Here is a 14,872-nt window from a genome sequence, read left to right as displayed (position 1 = left end):
GAAGGAAAGATGTTTTGCATGGGAGATGCAGGAGCTGGATCTATTCTGATTGACCTCTTAGTAAAGTGTAGGTAGTGGTAATCAAATCATTGTCAGAACTTTCTGGTGGTAAATGGCAGGATGTGCTGTACGAGAGGAACTTTGAACTTGCCTGCACTTTGCTCTAAAAGGAGACATTATCTTTATGATACTAGACATGAAGTGAGCCTGCTCTTTGCTCTGGAGAGATACGCTGTTTTCCAAGATTGTTTTGCATACACACATCCTTGAAGAGCATCTAGATCAAAGACCATCAATGTCTTTACTTGCAATAGAAGTGGAAATGAAATATGAGAGACCCAGGGAGAATTGTCTTGCAACAGACAGAAGACCACAAACCTCCTAGTGTCACCTTGGCTACTTTTCCTTTAGCCCCGTTCTTCTAATGTTGTTCCTATACATTTGTTATATGTTGGATGTAGATTGAATGGAATGAAACCTTCACTAATTTTGATTCTTGGGAATACCTCAAGAATATTTTCCCTACGTTAGTTACTGAATAAAGGGAAAACATGATTTCCAAAGTTTCTGAGTCCAGAGAGGAGAAATAATTATGTCAGAGAGCAAATAAAGGAGAAGATGGGAAGCTTGTTTCAGAGAGAAAAAATTGTTTGGTTGTCTTTGATGGTTTGATGTGAATCTATAGCATCTTTAGTTCTGAGGTTGCTCACTTAAAGTATGTACTTAAATCCTTTTATTTAATTTCATTCAGGTTTCTAAATATCTGATTTTAGTATACTCTTTAGATATAATACCGATAGCTGGGTTTGTGTTGTCCTTCTGTGGATCTCTACTTGTTATGATTATCTAGTAAAGATGACCCAGATCTTGTCATTTGTTTACCCACCGTTGAAATACATAGCCATTGTTTGCTTTAGGTTTTTTTTTTTTTTTTCCTATTGTGGTAGGATATATATAACATGAAATTTACCATTTTAACCATCTTTGAGAGTATAGTTCAGTGACATTAAACACATTCACATTGTTGTGCAATCCTTATATCTTCAGGCTTCCTAAGCTATTGTGGTAACAGTGATGCAGTACTGGACGGGGTGATTGATGGTTGGTATGTCTTTCTAGGATTCCTGTGATAGATATTTCTCTACCCTAGAATATATTTTTCAAGGAAGCAAAAGCAAGGAATATAATCCAGGCTATTGGTGTCTCTGGAAATATTACTAGAGAAAAACTGTGTTCCAAATGTATTTCAGTGTCTGGCATGCACATGGTCTTAACCCGTATCTTATGATAACATATGAAAATACAGAAGCTGGTCATATAAAAAGAACAAGAAGAAAAAGCAAAAGTGTTCTGTTAAATACCTAAAAAATAAGAAATTTGATTAAGCTTCAGTTACAATACTTATGAGTCTGACAATTTGAAAATGATAACCCTTGTTGAAACTTGCTTTGTGAAATGAGGCTGTTAGTCTTGGTTCTCTGAGAAGCAAGAGGTTTGATGTGTAAGGGACTAGAGGAAATACCTGTGAGAGACCCTGGAGGAGGAGCTGGGGGAGGCTGGGAGAGCTGTCAAACTCAATGCAGATCTGACCTTAGGTGAAGGAGAGAGGGAAGGAGTGGAGATTGGGTGAAAGTGTCTCAGGCTGCCCTGAAATTCTAGGAGAGCTTGGCAAGCCTGTTGGGGAATCCTTGAGCCAAAGTCCCATGTGTCCCAGGAACAGGTCTATTTTAGTATACTTGCTGTGCTCAAGCCTTGGCTGGGAGCAGGGAACTGTGACTTCAATTCAAATGCTGTGATAGGTTTCAGAAGGTAGCAGCTGGGGCTGTAGGCCATTTATGTTTCCTGCAGTCAAAGATTGAGAGTTGCATTGTTGCTGCTGCTGCAAAGATAGTTAAATTTTTCCTTAACTTAAAAAAAACTCTTCAATCTGTGGATTTCATTAAGTTTAATTAGAAGATAGATCTTTGAAAGTTTGATGGGATTTCATTTTTCCATGTCTGAAAAAGTAGAAAAAGCAATATTTTTATAAATTAAAAAAGGATAACTTTTTATCATTATATAAATAGTTTCATTAAAGTATTAAAAATAGTACCAAAAACCTTTCTTAACTGAGTGATAATCACTATATTTTGAAATTTGTCATTGGGCGATAATCAGACAAATATGCCATTGAATACTCACATTAAAACAAATCAGAGGTTAAATGCCTTTCTGGATTTAGCCAAGTGTATTTTCTTTGGTTGATTTTGTTCCACCTACCACTTTAATCTGCAAAGTTTACCCAGGTTTTATTATGCCCAAGACCAAGTAAAAGTCTTCTTATAATAAACAGTTATATCTTGATTTACTATTTTTTGTTTTAAGTATCTCTTCTGTTCCATCAAATCATTATTAATTAATTTTCTATTTTAAATAAATTTTTCTCACATTTAGTGAAGGACTAAATGAAGAATACCGACTATTAGTAAAAGGCTTATTTTTAGGATCATTGTTGAGCTATCCCAGAAGGATGCAAAAGTTAATTTGTTTTAATTCTTTTCTCTTCTGACTACTACTTTTATTGAGGTTTGCATGAATAGGGTTGATATACCAGTACCAATCAATTAAAACATCAACCATATTAAAATGGATCAGTAAATAATAAGCCAGTATGCTAGTAGACATTAAAGGAACAGATAATATTCTAATGTGAACGCATATTGTCATATGGAGCATACCCAAGTATAAACTAATGGTTATCATTATCTAGAGTTTACTGGCAGTTTTCTGAATCTACCTAATAAGTCTGTATAATACATTTCTTCATTTATTCTACAATGGACAACTAGAAAGATAATTAATGTCTTGAAGGTAACTGAAAAGTTTCATAATTAACCGATCAATTACTTAGTATTCAGTGACTGCTATGTACTGGGCTATGCTAGGTATTGGAACTACAAAGTTGAATGAAATACACCTCTGCCCTTAAGAATCTTATACTCAAGAATTTAAAGCCATCTAACATTTCATATGAAAATTGCAATAAAGGCAATTTTAGAAAAAGGCATGGGAGGACATAGAAGAAATTAATGATGTCTTGGGGGAGTTTTCGAATAAATATTTTAAGAATTCAAGTTTGTTCTTTAGTATCCCTGGTATAAATTATAGCTTCTTGAGTCCTACAGTTTATTTCTCTGAGTCTATATGGGGTATATGCAGTTACTTCAATGCATGTGTATAAAATTTTAAAATCTTTGGAATTTCTCTATTTACACTAGAGGCAAAATATTTCTCCATAAGCATCATTTACTCATTTTAACTTGATAAATGTGAAATTTAATTGTGCAAAGAGAGACAGATGATTTCTGCTATGGGGTAGGAAAGATGAATAGCAGTCTAAACTGTATCTTCCAGGCCCAGATAATAAGCTTTTGCAGCCTTTGATAGAATTTTTATTTAAGTATTTTACTGGTTCTTGTTTTCAATCTGGGTTTAGCTCCTGAAGGTGATATGTTGTTGCAATGTAGAGCCACGATTTAATTGTAAAAACATCTACTTATATCCAGGATGAACATGTTGACTCAAGAGTGAACTTTCTAAGAACTACTTACTTTTGCTATTAGACAACTTTCTAAATCTCGTCAGCACAATCAGGTTGAAAGCTTCTGCTCTGACGGCCTTTGGAAAAACTGGATGGTCCTCGTGGATGGGGCTCAGGGATAGTACCTGTTAGTGAACCTTGAATTTTGTGCTTAAGTTTGTTGTCCAAAAAAGGGTCAGGGAACCAAAGGTTAGAAAAAAACAATCTCATTACTGAGTATCCACCCAAAAGAAAAGAAATAAATATTTCAAAGGGATGCTGGCACTCGTGTGTTTATTACAGCACTATTCACAATAGCAAAGATATGGAAGTGTTTATCAGCGGATGAATGGATAAAGAAAATGTGGTACATATTCACCGTGGAATACTATTCAGCCATAAAAAGGAACGAACTCTTTGTCATTTGCAGCAACATAGATGGAACTGGAGGCTATTATCTTAAGTAAAATGAGCTAAGCACAGAGAGACAAATATCACATGTTCTCACTTATATGTTGGAGCTAAAAATTGTGATCACATGGATGTAGAAAGTGGAAAGATAGATAACAGGCTGGGAAGAGTGAGGGGGCGGAGGAGGAAGGATGAAGAGAAGTGTGTAAAGGGTGCAAACATATGGTAGAAGGGATAAGTTTAATGTTTGATAGCAGAATAGAGTGACTGTATCTGACCAAATAAATATATTGTACTTGGGGAATAGACACCCTAAATACCTTGACTTGATCACTGCACCTTATATGCATGTAACAAGATTTCTCATGTACAATAAATTTGTACAAAAAAACACATTTGTCTTTTCTCATCTTTGTGGTGAACATAGTAATTGCAGTAAATTATGTACCAAAGGAAATTTAGGTACTGTGTATTCACATATGAAGAAAATGTCTCACTTTATTTTCAAGGGCAGAAAGCCACTTTGCTGATTCAGTGATGTAGATATAGTGGCATGTTCCTCTATCTTGTTGTTAACCTCTTTCGGCTTCTAATGATTTTCCTTTGATCGTTTGCCCTGTTCTTAAGATTGCCTTTGACTGGCTCTGTCTCACATATTGAATATCTTTGAGATTTCCATTTACAGCTTATCTACTTTATTGGCCCCTGTTATGTCTTTACCTTCCCAGTTTATGGTATTGCTGACTTTTGTCCCACTCTTTGTCATTACCTTTTTGGCCGCTTGCTTTACAGTCTTAGGCTGTCTGGAGTTTGCTGGTGTCAGTCCTTGTACTATACTTTTAGTTTACTGCTGCCCTAAGGAAATCCTCAACTATCCTGAATCATAGATGGACACACACCCCTCCAGCTAGAAGTTACGTTTAAAATACCTTTTCTCACAGAAGATCCTTTTTGATAATTGACACAAGAGTAATAAAGTGAGCTTACAGTATTGGCTTTCCAAACCATTAGAATTGAATTTGTAATCCATAACACCTAGAGATAAGTGTCTTTACATAGACTTTTTAAAAACAAAGATAAAGGAGCAGTTACTTCTAACATATAAAGATGCATTTAAGGCAAAGAGGAGAATATTTTAGAGCAATTGCTTTGTTTACTGGCTGCATATGGCATCTGTGGGGAGGCAAGTGGTTTCCGCTTGGAACAGTAACTCTGTCCCTTTGTAGAAACTATTCTCGTCAAGTCACCAGTGTTTTCATTTTGCCAAATGCAGTGGTAATTGATTAGTTCTTGTTTTATTTGACCAGTTGATACAGTTGATCACTCTCTCACTGTTGAGACCACTTTCCATACTTCCAGGACACCACAATCTCCTTGTTTTCCTTCTACGTCACTTGTGGTTTTTAACTTTTCTTTTTCTTTAACTTATTTCTCTAATCTCCATGTTGAAACCTACAGTTGAAAATGCCCTAAACAGTTCTTACACCTCCTTTTTCCTCTATACTGTTGTGATTCCATCTGAGGTCTTGGTTTTTACATATTATTGCTATGGCAATTGCTTTAGTTTGAACTGGAGTCTTCTATCTTCAATTTCCTTTGCAGCTTTTAAAATTTAGATCACTAACAGGCATTTCCAACTTATCATCTCCAAAACTGATAACCTTTCTCTTCCCAAGCCTGTTTCCCCCATGGTCATTTCTGTTTCAATAAATTACAATTTCATCCTTTAAGTTGCTCAGGCCCAAAACCTTGGAGTCAGTCTTGACTCATCTTTCTCTCAAAGAAATTTCCATCTTTTTTCACAGCTGTATGTCTAGCACCAAGAACAGTGCCTGGTGTATAGTAGGCATCAATAAATAGGCTTTGAAGGAATGAAGTATGTGAGCCAATATCAGGGTAAACTGCTTCTGATGCCCTAAGATGGAACCTTTAGTTAACTAGATGCTCTCAAGAAGATGGAAGTTCCTTATTTTCTTACCCTTATTAGAGCAGAGGGAGGTTGGTTTTGTAATGTATCACAACGATTTCTGTAACATGCAAATTAAGAGAGATCATATGCTACATTTTTGGAACATCAGCTAGAGCACAGAGATTACTTCCTTATGACAAACATCTCACTTTTGTTTCTCATTTTTTGAGTATGAATATCTCCAGTTGACAGAAGTTGTAGGTACTCAGTAATTATTTTTCTAATGAATGAATGATTCTAATATACATCTCAATCAGAATTTTGAAAGTAGGATTTATCCTATTTTCTAAAACCTGTTGCTCTTCTTACATTTTGTGTGTCTGCTAATGGTACCACTTTCTATCTAGTTAAATAACAAAAGTGGGAGGCCTCTTGTAAATGCTTTTCTTCTACCTCATTCTATCAGTTTTTCTTCATATTTCAAATGTTCAAACCTTCCTCCTTGCTCAAAAATTTACTTCTACAATAGCTTCTGAACTTGAATCTATTGCCTCTGTTATTGTGCCCCCATTGCATAAAATTCCTTATGATTTTCACTATTTCTGGTTGAATCTGAATTTTGTGACTTGACACACAAGGCTATGCCCTGTCTCCTGTCTCCTTGTTCAGCCTCATTTCTTGACTTCTTCCCGTTACTCCCCTTTCTACCTTGACAAACCACTCATAAAACTTGAATTACTTGTAATTTAAAGGCTCCATGTCTTTGAACATGTTAATTCCTTGGCTTAGATCTTCCTTCTTCACTTCTTCATCGGGCCATTTTATTAATCCTTGAGTCAGTACTTTATTCAGCTGTCCTAGTTCTCATTTAGCATCTCCATATTCCCATTATTTACCAAACATATTTCTTACAGTATATAGTATATTTTTATCATTTTACTGATATATCTTCATTGTACAGGCAAAATATCCTTTTAACCTTTGTAGTTTTTTAACGTTTCTCGATATCTCTAGGCATTGATTGATGTGGCATAAATGCTGATTGACACTCCCTTCTGCTGGTATGCTAAATTATTGTGAAATTGTGTGATACCACAGGTATGTATCTCATTGTGTATAAAACCTGGAAGGAACTCCTTGGTCTTTACCTTGATTATAGAATTATTTATCCATAAAGAAACAATACATTTTAGTGCATACCTATGTATATTCACAGACATGTTTGCATGATTTAAATTAAATAGATTATAAGCCATGCTAATGGCAAATTATGATTAGAATTGGGAAGCAATTTTATAAATTTAACTTGAATTCATTATTTCAATTTAATTTCCTATTTTTTTCTTCTATGGAGAATCACCTTTTTGACTAGTTCCCGGAAATAATTTGGATTATCCTTTCCCTTATTTCTCAATTTCATGCTACTGTTGTCTACATATATGTATTTTCCATTTAGGTAATATTTGCTGCTAGTTTTTGTGTTCCTTGTTTTTGCTACTTTCTGTGAGTTGTCTGTAATTTGTGTTTTTCTGGAAGCCAGGTGACTGAGTTTGATTTAGTTTCTCTGAATGTAGAGAAACATTATTTATTTGCTCTTTGAGATCTTTGAAAATTATATGGCATTGCTGAAAAAAACATTCATGGGTCCTGGGTAATGACTGGCAAGGGAGTGGAAGGAAAACATTTTAAACTTGACTTTTTGACATGAACTGGTTACAGCTGAATGAACATGTACTGGAAAGGTAGATTCTGTTAAGTTTTTTTTTTTTTAGTATGTTTTTCTTCTTCCTCTCTCTTCTGACATATTTCCCATTCCCACTTTAAACAACCTTAAGTTTCGACAGTAGAGGCATGCTGGTCAGATTTTAATGCTTAGATATCAAATATAACAATTACTATATATTTCAAACAGCAGGAATTGAGACTCCTGTTGGTGTCTTACTCCAAAACAGCATTTTAAATTCATATAAACCTTGCCTTAAGGGATGGAGAAAAGACAATTTAGGGAACAGCATGAGGTTAAACATATTGATCAGTAGTCCAGTGGTTCTTGCTAGACTTGGATAGAGTGTAGACTTTAGAAAAATAGTATTATCAACAACAACAAAGAATGCTTCTCTAGAAAGACTGTCTTTTGTTTCCATTTTATGGATTTTGGAGGATGAAAGATTTATTTTAGCCAGGGATAAAAAAAGTGGAGAAGTTGAAAGTTGAAGTGTTAAACATAAGCTGAAAAATTTTGTGATTTAAAAATTTTTATCATTTAAGCTATATATTAAAGGATTTTGTGAGCTCTGTTATTTATTTCTGGTTAAAATATAGGGTAATTTTGAATTTTTGCCAAAGTATGAGAACCATTGCCTGATAAATTAACTTCTAGAAATTAATTATACAGTGTTTATTTATAACCTTGTTAACTAGAGTTAAGACCCTTGTTGACCTTGAAGTCTTTGGGACTTTGAGTCTCTCTTGATGAATGGAAAATTGTTTTATTATCCTATTTTAGGTAAGTGTTATCTATCCAGTAGATGTTTATCATTTTCAACTAGGATATGTTCAATTTCTGTTGTATGTGTGTAGAGTGATATTATTGGACAGGAACTTAGCTTTTGGTTACAAGTGTTTTTTTTTTTTTTTTCTATTTTTTCATGGAGCAGTAGTAATGGCTAATATTTTTCCATCTTCCTTTCACCTCAAATAAATGAGAAATAAAAAACGCCACTGAAACTTTATTTCTTCTGTAGTTTATAACTGACTAAAATATTTTGCTTACAAATTGTTTTAATAGGAAAGATATTTAATAATACTGGAACAAAACCTTGAAGTTTACGTTTGTTACTCTTTCTTTAATGTTGGAAACCCAGTCTGTCTCACTGTTTGATCTCTTGTAGGTAGCTTGTATGCAGCTCATCAATGCCCTGGTTACATCTCCTGATGATTTGGACTTCAGGCTTCACATCAGAAATGAATTTATGCGTTGTGGATTGAAAGAGATATTGCCAGTAAGTGCCCTGCAGTCTCCTTATTAATATTTAAATTAAAAGAGTACTTGAGTAGGGGGAAATTTAGATAAATTACCTTGAAGAATAATTTATCTGTGGGAAAAGGCTTGAGTTAAAAAATCTATTTTTGAAATATAGATGATAAGATTTGGGTGTTATTTAACACTTTAAATGTTTGAATGCTATAAATCAAGTTGAATGGTTGGTTTATTGTTTATATTTTTTTATTCTTTTGCATAATTAAAAACAAAATCATTCATCATAATTTCTATTTCATATCTCTAGAATTTAAAATGCATTAAGAATGATGGCCTGGATATCCAACTTAAAGTCTTTGATGAGCATAAAGAAGAAGATTTGTTTGAGTTATCCCATCGCCTTGAAGATATTAGAGCTGAACTTGAATATCCCTTTGTTCTGAAGTCTAGTCAAATCGTATATAAAATTATTGCTAAATCCAAAATACTCAGCCACAAATATTTAGCTCATTTCTGTGTAAACAACATGAAATCAAACCTTCATGCATCAGAAGAATGTTATTATTTTATTAATTTGTGTGTTTTTTTTGAATACACATATATGTAAGCGTATGCTGCAACTAACAAATGGATTCTGTAGATTGGCTTCTTACATGTATGTGTGCAATCTGTTTTGTTTTCTTTTTATATTTGACACTTTTCCTTCTACTCAGGGCTTTTTAGCATTAGGAATAGGGCAGACTTAGTCACTGGCTGCTCTTTTCCCTGCATCTTGGGTGCATGCTCATGGGTCGCATGTTAATCTGTGGGTCTGCAGATGTCTGTGCTCCTCATGAGACCCAACAGGTTCCTATCCTTACCTGGGGCTTCTTCGTGATAGATAATTAACCTGACCACCAGCTCTGTTGGTCAGGCAACCTTTAGAATTCAACACAGTATTCATAGCCAGCTTCCCTACTACCTTTGTTCCCACCAGCATCTGTGCTTAGGGGAGACAGATTAGTTGGAGATGATTGTAGAAGGGAAGTCAGGAAATGTCAGGTTAAGTCACCATTTCCAGAGTTTTTCCACTACCCTCAATCCTAAATATCTGTATTTTATGTTGAATATATAAGATGCCTGTATTAGAGTTCCAAAACCTTATAGAACAAATTCTGTCATATTATTATAGTTGTTTGGTGTAGAGTATAAATAAATCCATATATTCCTTAATCAACTCACTGAAGCATGTGATGTTTACAACATGGTGTGGAGCACAGTTAAAGAAACTAGAGCAGAGGGATATTTTATTTCTATTCTTCAGCATCTTTTGCTGATTCGAAATGATTATTTTATAAGGTAAGAGGAAGTTATATTCTAATGTTTTCTTTCATTAATAAAAATCTATTAATTGTGAAATTCACATCGTATTTGCCTTCGACAAGCAAATGATTTTTATTTTTGTCATAACACTGATTCATAGAATGTGTTGTTTCCTCTGGGCATATATTTAGGTAGATGATGGTAAAATGATATTACTATTACTTTTTAAGCTCCTGTGGATTCCTGGTTACAACCTTTCATCTGAATAAAAATGCAAACTAGCAACAAATTACTAGTTTATCATGTGACAGATAATATTTTCTGGTTATTTCTTAGGCAGTAGGAATGATGTTGATAAGTTTCTTCTTATAAGTTACATGAAGGGCACTAAACATTGCTTTTATTAGTGTTTAAGTAGCTGGCAAGCCTTAATAATACAGTTGCGTTTAATGTTGCTAATATATCAAAAAGCCAGACAAATGGCTTTTAAAGATTGATTATATCCTAGCCATCGAGTTTAACAAATTATTTATCTTTCTTTTAACCTCATCTACGTTATAATGTGACTAAATATGGAGATTAGTGCCTAACTCACTGGGTTGTTAGGCAGGTGAAATATGGGAACATGGGTAAAAGTTCTAGCCAAACCCTTGGCATATGGTGTATGCTTAGTGAATGTTCTCTATATCTACTTTCCATTTCTATTACTGTTTTATGGTGGAAGCTGAGCTCTTTGAATATAAAATCATTTTGTTGCCACCAATTTAGGTTTGTTGAAATTTCATTCTCTCATACTTTGGGTATTTTTTTCTTTTCTACTTAATTTCAAGTAGAAGAGTTTTTTAGACAAGCTTCATTCAGGCTGTGTCCTCGGGGTAACATCAGAGGGTATGACTCAGTGATTTTTTGATGTACCTAATGAGCAAGGAGGAGACCCAAAATGTTAAAACTTTAGGTTTTTCAGGATGAGGATAGGACATGCATCAAAATTACTCTCTGTGTAGCCAGGAATCCCACTGATATTCTAAAATATGAGTTTAGTAACTGATTTTTTAAATTTGCTTCTTTCTGATATTTTATTAAAAATAAACCAGTTTAAATATTTGTATTATAAATGCTAGATTAAAAATTGCTAATTTAGATTTTAAAGTATCATTTGTACCATGCTGTTTATGATACTATATTTCTACTCCAAGTTTACTTAAAAATGAAATTGAACTTCTACTTACTCTAAAGTAAACTCCATACATTTTCTGATTTGTGTGTGGTCAGTCCTGTCGTCTTCTGGATGTTTGATGCTGTTTGAGTACCCAAGAATTTAAGACAGTTCTTTGTTTTCAATGGTTTGAACATGCCTGTAGTCCCGCAGGGGTTTTATCATACTTGTGACTTTGATCCCTTCGTCTGTGCCCCAAGAGGGCATGTGGTTGTATCTAGCTTCGAAACAGATTAAAAAACACAACTGTTTTGGGTTATGTTCAGGTGATTCTATCATTTGAGTTACATCAAGAATCTTGGAGAAAGATTAAATTGTAGCATTACCAAAATGACATTAAGGCATAGAAATTTAGATATTTGGCCATCTTTTGAGTATGAACTTTTACATTTGATGTTCATCTATGTTAATTCCTTCTTTGGCTCTTTAAACCCCAGGTATCTTGGTTCCAGATATGGTTGCCACAAAGGCAGTGTTCTTCCTGTGACTGCTAGACTCAAGACAACTCCATCAATTTTTTCCTCATGTTTCCAAACTCTCCTATTTATTATTGTTGTTGTTACTATTTCTTAAAAAAAATTTTCTTAAAAAAAATTCTTAAATATTTCTTAAAAAATATTTCTTAAAAAATAATATTTCTTAAATATGCTTTTATTCCAAGATTGTGTCAAAATTGTGATAATTTACATATATTTTTGTCATGCATTTATTTTTTTAAATTTTATTTATTTACATACAGTAAAACTTACTCTTGTTGGTGTACACATCTATGAGTGTTGTTTTTTTGGTTTTTACCTTCATTTTTTGATTTCATCTACCTCAGAAGGACCTCTATTTTACCTTTTCAGCAATCTGAGATAACCTGTAACATTTTTTGTTTAATGAGCTCTGTAAACTACTTTTGATATGAACACACATAATTTTTCTTTTTCTTTCTACAAACAGTAGATTGTTCCATTGCAGAATGTTAAATGTTCTCATTTGAAAGAATTGGTGGATGGAAAAATTATAATCTTTTTTCATTTCCACTTTTGGGACAAAAGAAAGTTTGACAGAAATGGAATTTGATTGGAGAATATATGTCAAAGGCAGCCCCTTTTCCCCAGGAAAAAGTGAGGGGGCTGAAATACAGCAAGATAATTGGGTGGAGAAGATCAAATTCAATTTTGCACCAAATAATTAAGGCTTACCATGTGTAAAATACCATGCTAGTTAAATGCGCATGGGAGATAATTTCTGATATTTGTTAACAATACCACAGAGAAAAGTGAAGATTTCAAAAACTCCTCCAACAAAAATAGCATTTTATCATTAATGACAACTTAATGTTCATCCCTTAATTAAGTTATTCACATATTTCTCAGACACATTTACTACCTCACCAATATTGCTCATGGAGCTTATTTTCTAGATTTACATTTCTGGAATCCAGAAATGTTGTGTATTATTCTTTGATAGTGTTGCCTCCCCAATGAGTTTTTGCATGAAATTTCAGCTACATTATAGATGAACTCATAATTGGACATTGTGGAGTTGAGGAAAAACTTACTAAAATTATGATTTCTTAAAAAGATGACATGAAATGTATTGTTAATTTAAAACATTTTCATTTTAAAAACATTAGAATAATGTTGAGTAGAAAAGAAATACATCATCTAGATTTTTAAATGTGATAGATATAAATGTGTTTAAATGTATGTACCACGTGTAAATGTGCTTATTATGGCAGAAATATTTGGGGATGGGAGATAATGTCTTGAAAGAACTTGAACAAATAGAGGCAAGCATAGATAACACTTTTGATTTCTACCCAGGAACCGTTTCTTAAACATTTTTACTCTGTGGCAGTTAATGATCATTAGTCATCTTTGCTAGTGTTAAGTTGTAGTAGCTTTTCTTCACCGTAATAGATGGTTTATTAGGTGTAAGGTAAGTAGGTCAAGAGCAGTGGGTCATAGTTTATGGAAAGGAAAGTCTAAATGGCTTGAGGGACCAACACTTAGGTAATGAGGAGGATTTAGAGAGGAAAAGTATGCTAAAAGTCATTAAGGAAAGAAGTTCTAGGGGATGATTTGAGATGGAGGACTGTGCTTCATTAGAATAGTACCCAACCTGTTTATCACTTTAGTTTGGTTTTGCTTATAAAATCTTTTATCTGTTTTACATTTATTAAATCTTAAGGGATGTTTCGCTTATGACCAGTGTAGATGTACTAGACTTACCTATAATGACAACATGAAATCTACTTGGAGGTTTTAGTTAAACTTTGATTTTTGGACAAATATTATTATACTGAATTTTTCTATTTCCTTTTGAGTAAGAAGTATAAATTTGATATTGTATATAACTTACAGTACCAGTTTTAAATTTGATTTCACAAACACTTGGAAAACAGTATACCACATACTCCCATAAAACTTTTTAGAAAAGATTTTTGTTTATTTTGGTTGTATTAATGAAGTGAATTAATGGTTGCTATTTCAGTGTGGTACAGTGGAAAGTTGATGACCTCTGAGCACAAATTTTAAGCATTTATCACTTCACTTTCAGCTAATTTACTTAATTCAAGGTTTTGACTTTTGTAAGAAAATTAAGGGATACTGTATTTCCTAAAAGACTATAAAAATGATGTTTTGAATTCATTAAAAGCAAAGTGATGACAATTGTATTTACTCTCACTCCCATATAAATCTGTCGTGTCAACTGTTGAAATTATATTACTAATAAATTGTTGAACTTGAAATCAATCTTAGCAAAAAAGTTTTGTTTTGATGTAAAGTTACAGTAATGATCGATTGTACATTTACTCTTTTCTTTGGTTTTAGGCAACAGTACTTCAAATTAATTGATGAGTGTGTATCCCAGATTGTATTGCATAGAGATGGAATGGATCCAGACTTCACATATCGAAAAAGACTCGATTTAGATTTAACCCAGTTTGTAGGTGAGTATTTATTATTTAAATGAAATATCTTATTGTCTCTTATTCTATGAATGAGCTCTAGGGTATTGGTTCTCGGGTTGTGTCTCTGGACTCCTGAGGGCCCTAATTGTTAAAACTGTTTTCATAATAGCACAAAAACATTATTTGCCTTTTTTATTGGGTTGGCATTTTGCACTGGTGGTGCAGAACAATGGTGAGTAAAACTCACCATTTGGCAGTTTGTTATGAATCAAGGCAGTGGCACTAAACTGTGGGAGTACTCATTATCATCTTTACTGTCAATAAAACAACAAAAACTGCCATTTTTTACTTAAGAATGCCTTTGATAAGGTCCTAAAAATGTTAACTTTATTAAAGCCTGACCCTTGTGTACACATTGTTTTAATATTCTGTGTTAACAAATGGGATTTATACATACAGTACTTCTGCTGCATATGACCAGTGCCTGATGTTACAAATTCTCCATAGGCAAAAGATCTATTAAAAGAGTTCAGTAAGAAAATATTTGTGTAATTGAGTTGCAAGCAGAATTGCATGTCCCCCCGAAGCCT

General features: G+C 33.5%; 1 protein-coding gene across 3 annotated transcripts in view; it reads left to right on the top strand.

Annotated features, from left to right (window-relative positions):
• DIAPH3 (diaphanous related formin 3) overlaps positions 1-14,872 on the top strand; it is a 485,256-nt gene that overhangs the window by 160,133 nt on the left and 310,251 nt on the right. For all 3 annotated transcript variants that reach the window (NM_001374211.1, XM_054528709.2, XM_054528710.2), the window contains 4 exon segments: positions 8,771-8,881; positions 9,167-9,285; positions 10,081-10,197; positions 14,203-14,321. In NM_001374211.1, the coding sequence (NP_001361140.1) occupies positions 8,771-8,881; positions 9,167-9,285; positions 10,081-10,197; positions 14,203-14,321 (466 nt within the window).

This window comes from Pongo abelii, chromosome 14 (genome assembly GCF_028885655.2).
Source record: "Pongo abelii isolate AG06213 chromosome 14, NHGRI_mPonAbe1-v2.0_pri, whole genome shotgun sequence".
Taxonomy (NCBI): domain Eukaryota; kingdom Metazoa; phylum Chordata; class Mammalia; order Primates; family Hominidae; genus Pongo; species Pongo abelii.
The sequence above is the reverse complement of the archived record's forward strand: the minus strand, read 5'-3'. Positions and strand labels throughout refer to the sequence as shown.